The sequence below is a fragment of the Egretta garzetta genome, unplaced genomic scaffold (genome assembly GCF_000687185.1).
Source record: "Egretta garzetta isolate BGI_Z169 unplaced genomic scaffold, ASM68718v1 scaffold729, whole genome shotgun sequence".
NCBI classification, from domain to species: Eukaryota; Metazoa; Chordata; class Aves; order Pelecaniformes; family Ardeidae; genus Egretta; species Egretta garzetta.
In genome coordinates, this window is record NW_009260761.1 from 378,264 (window position 1) to 387,519 (window position 9,256).

Sequence of the window (9,256 nt, forward strand, 5' to 3'; positions counted from 1 at the left end):
CAGCTATTCTTTTATCCAGTAAGCTCAAATTCAAGTGATTCGTTGCTTCTCTTCAAAGGACGCCCAAACGCAGACCATCTGAAAAGCAGGAAGATCCTTTCTACTGCTGAACTTTTCAGTAAGGTACAAGAAACATGCTAGCCAGGCAGCTGCAGGCATGCCAAGCTGGTGGCCGCCCAAGGACTCAACGGCAGTAAATAAAGACCCATGGGGACCACCACCCCTTCCTGAAGATGAAGGACCTGTATTTGCAATGCTGCCTGGAAGAAGAGCAAGCCATCCCCTGCGTATCAAACACAGTGTGGACAGACATCAGCTGAAGCAGGCATTTTTACACGCAGAAAGAGCAGGGCAGCTAGGTCAGCCTGCATTAGTCTAACTGCTCCAGAGGTCTAGTGCTGCCTTTAAAGATTTGTTTCCCGCAGCAGAGGCCTATCCCAGCTTTCCCTTACGAGAGGCCACCTCTCCTCTCTGAGAGGTCACTCGCCTCTGGAAGCAGCCACCCCCTCCCATCCCAACACTGACAGAGACTGTCGTATACCACACTCTATCCTCCCCTTGCCAGGCTGTGGCTGCGCAGCAGGGAAGGCAGAAGGGAGGGGGCCAGAAAGGGACAAGAGCATTGTCACAGGAAGGAGAAGGGTAAATCTAGGTGAGACCAAGTCCACAACGCAGCAGTACGAGCAACTCTAAGGTTGCCCAGGTACCACTAGAGAAGAGTAACTGCACAAGGAGGACTTTTTCTTTCCCCTCCTTCCTTCATTTCTACCACAGTCTTGGAGCAAACCCCCACCACATTGGAAAGGTTTCCCCATTCAGACTGCTTGATGTCCTGCAGTAGCACTGCTCACCCCTGTGAACTTGGCCTTCCCCTTGCTGTCAGCCTATATATATCCTTTAAATGTCTCCTGGCCAATGTTCTCATGCAGCCCATTTACACAGAAAGCCAGTAAGATTTAAGATACCTCCTCAAGATAGCTCCTGGGACTATCACACAGCCTAGCCCTGAGCATTGTCTTAATCCCCTCTCTAGACCACAGTCATGGGAATGACTATTCTCACCCTATAAAGTGAAGCCCTGACCCTTCAACAAGCTATATGCTAGAGATTCTCCATACCCACCCCAAGTGTACTGTGGGATTAGGCCCTAAGCTTTGTGCAAGGCATTGTAAAACATGAGGTCCATAAATTTAAGAAGCTTTAAATGCCTTGAGTCTGGAACAAGGACATAAAGAAAAACAACAAAATGCACACTGTTAAGGTACAAGGCAATAATTTTTCAGTTTACTCTTGTTCCAAATAACTGAAATTACAAACTCTGGAATAATTTTAAACATGTAACTGGCTTTACATCAGCAGGGGCTGGCTGTTGCTTTTTTGGACCTGGCTGAGAAACAGAGGCACTTTCAACTTCTGCTTGCAGGCCTAAAAGCTTCCTTACAAGCATACGAAAATGCTGAGTTCAGACCACACTCAGACTGCCGGGAACCTGCATCTGTTGTTGTGTTTGGGCTCACTTTACAACCTGTGAAGAGACAACTATGAGATTTTCTTATATTATCCTTTTTGAATTAGAAATACTGTACCTTATGCTTGACCTGCTTAACAGCATCTCTTTCAATCAGGAAATTCTCCCAAGAAAACAAAAGCAAAAGCAGGATTTGAAAATTACCTTAAGTGTCGCTGGATCACTGTGCTGCTTAGATGGGTTAAGGATAAACCCAATTGCTGATTCAAGAGAGCCATTTGGATTCTGGTAACCCGCCCTGCGTAAGAAAGAAGAGAATTATGAACTCTGGAAATTGGACAAAATTTGTTTCACTTCATTTTCCTTATGTGAATCACACACTAGAGTCTCAGCACCTCTTCAGACGCTGCAATCCACAGCTAACAGCATCCGCAGCACGATACAAAGCAAATCAACAACCCCTGCCTGAATTCAGCAGACAGTCTAATTCAGATGTGTATACTACAAAGCTGGATTCAGTATGGCTGCACTGCAGTTCCCTGTGCACAGAGGTAAGGGCCCTTCTGTGTGCACTGTGAACCACGTAATAACAAGCGGGTTTGAGAATTTTGGATGCAAACCAATTTAGAGGCGGCAGTGACCAGTAAAAGCTACCACAGTTACTTGTAAAAGCTACTGATGTTACCTATAAACCCAAGCAAAAAGCCAGAGATACTCTGCAGACTGGCATCAGAGCCTCAGGAAACAATATGCAAGACAAGAAACACAACAAAGCTCCACGGGTGAGGGCATGCTCCCTCTTAGCACATACAAGATGTTCAGCAGCCCGTGTTTAGAGACCAGAGTCGCACCTCTGCCAATCTCGCCCCGTTAAGGCTGCCCAGATGAAACAGTTCCCTGTAAATCTATGGCGCACGCTCAACCCAAACCAAACCACCACCCCGACAGCAGCAGAGCCGGGTTACGAGGTTAACCTCTAACTGGGTTTACCACACCCTGTTCCCTGACTACACCTATAGTGGTTCCCTAACCCCACTCGGTCAGACTGATGGGGACCGGCTTGCACGCGCCATCGCGAAGGTGTATCTGAACCCGGGTCACTTTGCCAGACACGCGTTAGGGAGCGGTGACCCAGGCAGCTACGCTGGCAGATCCAAGCGAAGGGAAAAAACAACACAGACCTAGAGCCAGACCTCTTTCAGGCCAGCTCAGGTAAAGCTAAGACTTTCCACCTGACTACAACTACCGCTGTGTGACACTGCTTGCTTAGACCTTGGCAGTGTAACCAACACACGCTCCGCTTCTCTCCTTTCTAAAGTAAACATTAAAAATACATTGACCACTTATCTCCCTTTGCCAGTTCTGAAGAGCTTCGGGCCAAACCGTAGCAGTACATTGTAAGGCCATTTTCTTAACTTTTATTTTAAAAACAAAGCTGACCTAACTTCTCTAGAGAGAAAAAAATACCCACAGAGCCTTCTGACAGACACTGCCATAGATATTCTTATTACAACCAAGTAAAGCCCAGGCTAAATCTTCACTCTCTCTTTATTGTTTTTATTTTTCCTCGGTGTGTTTGCTTACTCGGAAATGTATGTACTTTTTTAGGGTTTGCAGTTGTTGTACAGAGCGTTACCTGACAGCGGGATGAGAAGCCCTGGAGATGTGCACCACAGCAATTCCGTAGCAGTGCTCCCTGAACGAAGCACAGGCTACGTGGCCAACGGTCTCGCCTGTCTTACAGGCAGGTTTGGAAGAGATCAGCAACAGACAAAGCTTACTTTCATTTGCTAAACAAAGCCACTTTTCTGTGGAGTAGAAGATCTCCAAATGAGTTCAGAGCTTCCCTTCAGAGCTTGCCTGCACTGTCCCCTCTCTGCAATGCGATTCCAAGGCAGCTGTGTTTTTGCCACAGCTCCTTACCTAGCTGTGTGACCCTAACACAAACCAGACCCTGTGGTATTTACAGTACTGCTGGCAATCAAGGTCCAATTACCTGGGCCTTGCTGCTGCTAGGATGTCTAAGCAAGTCCAACTATGTTGCCTTGCTGTAAGCCCACACCCCACGTTGGCACGGAGGACAGCCTGCATTACATTCTGCGCTTGGGTGTACCATTTCCCCGTGTGAAACCCAAACCCAGTGGGTAATATTGCTCCTACTTCCTCCAGAATCGCACCGAGGCCCTGCATCCCTCTAGAAGACCCCAAGCAGCAGCAGCAAGTCAGCCTCTCTGTTGTCTCTGATGGATGCTTCATAGAGTCATAGAATGTTTTGGGTTGGAAGGGACCCCTAGACCCCACCCAGCCCAACCCCCCTGCAGGAGCAGGGACACCGCTAACCACATCAGGTTGCTCACAGCCCCGGCCAACCTGGCCTGCAATGTTCCCAGGGATGGGGCCTCCACCACCTCTCTGGGCAACCCCTGCCAGGGTTTCACTACCCTCATTGGAAAGAATTTCTTCCTTAGATCCACTCTAAACCTACCCTGCTTCAGTTTAAAACCATCCCCCCTTGTCCTGTCACAGCTGGCCCTACTAAAAAGCTTGTCCCCCCCTTTCCTCTGGGCCCCCTTGAAGCCCTGACCGGCCGCACTCAGCTCTGCCCGCAGCCTTCTCTTCTCCAGGCTGAACACCCCCAACTCCCTCAGCCTGGCCTCATAGGAGAGGTGCTCCAACCCTTGGATCATTTTAGTAGCGGGGGAGCCCAGCTCTATTCCCCTGGCAGGCACGGTGGCCTTGGTGGCTGCTCATCGTCACCACTACGTAAGACCGATACGAGAGGACTGCAGGCTCGTGGCAGGGCAGGTGTGCGCTTTGCCTGCTGTCAGAGGGACAGCAACATCACGACCAGCATAGCTAGATATGCTCAAAGCTGCCCGTCAAGAGCCCTAAAGCATTGCCTAAACTCTAAACTCACTCCCCACTCCTGGGAGGAGTCACCATTTGTTTTTACCCTGTGGCAGCAACGAAGGTTTGAAGTCACAAAACTACTGGCAGAAGCATCAACAGGGTGAAGTGTCCAAGGTCTGTTTATTTTTCCAGATGACTCAGCACCCCCTTCTTTGCTAAGAATTATTCCTCAGCACATTAAGATGTGTCACAAGCTAAGAAACTTCGTATGATTGATTATTTGGTATGAAGCATCCTGTTAGGGACTGAGTAAACAGGGGGATGCTTCCAATTAGCAGGAAGGTTCAGGGTGGAGGGAAGAGAAGAATGCATCTGTGGCATGGAGTACAGCATTCAAGGGTGCGAGGAGGTTCACGAGCAGGGAATCACATCTCCAGCTATCATAACATGCCAGCTTCCCTTCTAGAAACAAACAGCCAATAGCTCAGGTCTGTCCCCAGGCGCTCCTCAGCCAGACCCAGTCCCAACTCGCTCCCTCCGAGGCTGCGAACAGGGCCCCTGATCTCCTCCGCCCTCGATTTCCCACTCTGTGGAGCGGCTAATTACTAAACTCAACTCCAAAGGGCACAGAAACCACTCACTCTGTCACGCTGGGTGCTGCCACATGAACCCTCCGAGTTGGTGCTGAAGTTGAAGAGCCGCTATAAAGCGACAACAGCCATCGGCCCCAGCACACCCGGCACCTCTCCTCTGCCCAGAGCTGATGTTGCCTCGCACCAGGAGGCCTTAAAAAGGCTCAGAGGAGGCTGAACTTCGCACAGGCACGGGGAATTCACGTCACCCGAGTCTGCTTCTGAAGGTGTCTCTCCCCAGGTCGTCAGGTTTCAGTGCTCATTACCCTCAAGCACAGGAAAATCTGCAGGAATTCCGAGAAGTCTGCTGTTGGTACTGCCCAGCTGATGCAGGAGTGCCCCCTACAATACCTTGGATGGGCAAACCACCACTGCTGCTTAGTATTTAGTCACTAATACATTCCTGATCAAGGAATTATCTCAGAAGGGACTTCTGGAGGTCATCTAGTCCAATCTCCTGCTCAAGCAGGATTAATTTTCCAAGTCGTTCATGCTAGATAAGAGTAGTATTTAAACAGATACTATCCTAAAATGAAAGGCCCAACACAAAGACAACTATTGATACAGTGTAAGCCACACTAGCCACACCAAAGCAGTGATACAAAACTGTGCAGAGCAGCCTCTCTCCCAGCTCCTACCCTTCTGCCCCTGAATTCCATCAGCAGCTCCATCTCATGGTTAGAGAGACTAATTTCTTAAAACCAGAATTGTAGCAACGCTTCGCTTTGCTCCACATATCAGTTAAAAGTTAGAACAGACCTCAGACTGGGTTCAGAGTAAGATTCAGAAAGGGTGAAGGAGTCTGTTAATCAAATATTCACTAAAACGACCCAATTTCTACTTTGCTGAATAAGTCTGCTGCAGCAGGTTATTGCATGCTCAAACACTCCCTTCTCGAGGGCCCTTCAGCCATACCCCATTCAACGCAACAGCCCGACATCAAATTCCAACACCCCAGAACAAAGGAACCAGTTATAAATCCCTGGAAGTTCTTTACCCACTGCACCATTTTCAAGTGCCACACTAAAGTTACCACCTTCACCGTTTTCCCTTGAGATTAAAGAACTAACTAACATTTACTGCAATCTTGAGTGGGTTTTGAATGGAGGAGTGCTGGAAATTTCATCCCAGCTAACAGAAGCAGGCCACATAAAATATTTTCATCAAAGGCATGCAAACACACCAGCAGACCACCTCAGGGAGCTGATACAAAGCAAGGACATCTTCTAGATAAGGAGGACAGGATTACATACTCACTTTGAGCCAACGTCAAGGCACACAGTACCAAGAAAGGAAGCCCTGTGTCCCCCCAACACACATTTCCATCACCTCCCTTACGCTGGCTCTGGCATTCACGTAAAGCAGTCGCAGTTTCCAGCTAGATCAGTTCCCTGATCCAACTCATCCCACGGCTGCACGAATGCTGGTGCGAGGGAATGTGGCAAAACACAAGATCGGGACTTCTTCTTTCACTGCCAACCCAGACTTACATCGTGACAGTATCTCTGGAGAAACACAGGGAGCTTTGGACAAGAAAAGGATATCTCTCATTTCAGCAAAAATACTGATGTGCTTCACAAGAATGGTCTGTATGAAGCTGCACCATTAACACAGCCATGGGAGTACTAAAAAGGTCTGCATCTGAACACCCAAGAGGCCAGTGCAATGGCTCTGGCCAAGTTTTTATCAGTGGTATAGACCCTAAAAACCACTCAAGGTGCCTTTCTTACCCTGCCTGCATCATAGAGTAAATGTGCTTTTAAATAGCGCTGTTACCTAGCAATCCAGTAGTACTTTCCTTCTTGATCACAAGCTTTGGAAATGACACTTGCTCCCTACATTCCCAAGATCTGTAGTTCCACAACCATTCAGCGATTTCTTTCCTTTCTTTCTGCTAGTAACTCATCCACACAAACAGGCCCCAGGGAAAACCAATGGATGCTGCAATGCAAATGCTGAGACCCACTACCCAAAGCCTGCTGTCAAACATACAAAATAAAACAGGGAAAAATAATTCTTCACTTTAATAGCAGTAACCTGATCTGCACAGTCAAACAGTGGGGGCCAACATCCCCTTTGTTCTTCTCAGAGACCAAAATAGACGTGCTCCGGGCACCACAAAGATTTGAACTCCATCTGTCATCCATCATTAAAACGCAGGAAATATATCCAAGACAATATGCACGATGCAAATACCTAAACCCCTACTCTGCCACCACGGGTTTATTTATAGACCGTCTGCCAGGGTGAGCTACAAGAGCCAACTGTGAACTACGGGACTCAATCCATTCACAGCTCTCCTCATAAAGGAAACGATGTGATTAAGGGCTTGTGTGTGTTAAAAATACACAAGACATTCATTACCAAGACATAACTGGTTCTACATTAATGACAGCTAGAAAGGCCAGGATTCACAAAGAGGAATTAAGTCTTTTTGAATTCCGCTTACGAATAGGATTAGCTATTAAACAGGATATTTATTGATCCAAGTTACCAACAGAAACTCATTACAGGTGCATCTGTTAACAATTTTGAAGCAAAACACACCAACCTCATTTTCCAGATCACAATCAGGAAAGGCAAATTAAAAAAAAAAAGAGCTGAATATCTTTAATGGAAAAATTAGTTTTCACATTTTAAGTATCCAGAAGTCCCAACTCTAAGGTACTTTTGGCTTTTACCATTCTAGCACCCGAGCACTTTAAACCATTCTATATACTCATATTCACAGCACTGTACCAAAATAGGAAGGGATTATCCCCAGTGCACCAGCAGGAAATTAAGCGACAGAGAGGACAACTTCCTGTGTGAGGTCAAAGGAAAAGAACGGTACAGCAGGTACCTAATTCCAGATATCTAAACCCAGCTCTGCTCTGGTAAGATCTGTGGGGCTGGAAGTGAAGCCCAGTGAGGTCCTGCCTTGTCCATGTCTTTTGGAATTCCATGTGAATTCAGAGAACTGCCCACACTCCCATCATTTAATGCTGCTATCACCTCTTGAATGTACTACTTGTATCTTCACTACTCATAAAAATACTGAGTTCTCAGGAACAGGAAAATAGGTGGCAAGCCACAAGACCAGATTCTGTTCCCAGTCCTGACAGTGGCTGACCAGGTCCCAACCAGCAAGGTGCGATCGCAAACCAGATAGCAGTAACCACGCTGGGGGGAGCTGTGGTGGGGAGAAGGGCACAAACAAGAAGAAAAGGTGGGGAGCTGTGGCTCAACCATTTAAAAAAAAAAAAAAAGCCAGGAACCACTCACTGACCTAGGCTAGTTGTTCAGAGAACAAAGAATGATAGTGGCTCCAGCCCTTCCTGATCAAGCTACACCAGAAAAGGATGCTTAACACAGAGAGAATTCAGGCTTAAGAGAAACCTAACCTGGAGACAAAGGCACACTCACGCCGCAAGGCGGAGCAGAGCTACCTACAGCTCTGCTGGAACAAGCCTTGCTTTGCACTCAGAAACTTCCTTTAGCTCAGCTTCTCTCCTTCTCACACAAGACCTTACCAGGTAAGCTTGGAGAACTCTCAAACCAGAGAAGGGAGCACAGCTCAGATGAGCATCTCTGTCCTGCTTTTAAAAAGGCTGGCTGCCCGTCTGCTTTTACTACAAGGAGTAAGTCTTTCATGCTTATAAGAAACCTGTCTTCTTCCCCAAATTACCTCCCCTGACTCACCAGACCTCCAAAGAAGTTTTTTTGGAGAATAACCAGCGAAGGACAGGCTAGCGCCCACACTTCCCGAGTCCCCATGACACACACGAGTAAATGCCGCCTTGTCAGGACACAGGAATTTTGGTCCAACTTTGCTGCATGACTACTCATACCCCCACAAGCCTAATCCCAGCAGCACATGAATTCTGAAGAAATGCTCTGAGGGACGCACGTGCAGGAGTGCCAGAATCGTGTTTTCTTCCTCCCCCAGGCCAGACTGCTCGGGCATAGGCTTGAAGCCCCCAGTGGGAGCAGAGGCGAATGCCCATCGGAGAGGCGAGATGCGGCCCATCGCCCCATCTGCAGCCCTGCGTGCAGGTGACACAAAGGCTCCTCCAGGCCCTGCACAGCCCAAGCTCCGGTTCCCCGCTGCTTCTGCAAGATGTCAGAACCATCTGCCCTGCTGCGCGCCGCTCACCCCACCACGCCACCTCCGGGGCCTGCGCTTCTCAGCCTTTTTTTAGAGCAGCAACCCGTGCTCAGGGTTTAGCCGTTTCGGGCCCTGTGCACGGAGCATCAGCGACCCCTGCGAACGGCTCCCTACGAGGCACGGAGGGCCCCGGCAGCCCAGCGCCGCAAGGCCCGCAGG

General features: G+C 48.4%; 1 protein-coding gene across 2 annotated transcripts in view; it reads right to left on the reverse strand.

Annotated features, from left to right (window-relative positions):
• Positions 1–9,219, reverse strand: part of MRPL14 (mitochondrial ribosomal protein L14) — a 16,708-nt gene extending 7,489 nt beyond the window's left edge. Inside the window, exons 1-2 of one of the 2 annotated variants that reach the window (XM_009646047.2) lie at positions 9,086–9,219; positions 1,673–1,766 (exon numbers count right to left, since the gene is read on the reverse strand). In XM_009646047.2, coding sequence (XP_009644342.1) covers positions 1,673–1,746 — 74 coding nt within the window. In that variant the 5' untranslated portion in view covers positions 1,747–1,766; positions 9,086–9,219. Of the gene's footprint in view, positions 1–1,672; positions 1,767–9,085 lie in introns of those variants that run through there. The other variant, XM_035901451.1, reaches the window with a different exon arrangement.
• Between the last annotated feature and the right edge of the window lie 37 nt (positions 9,220–9,256).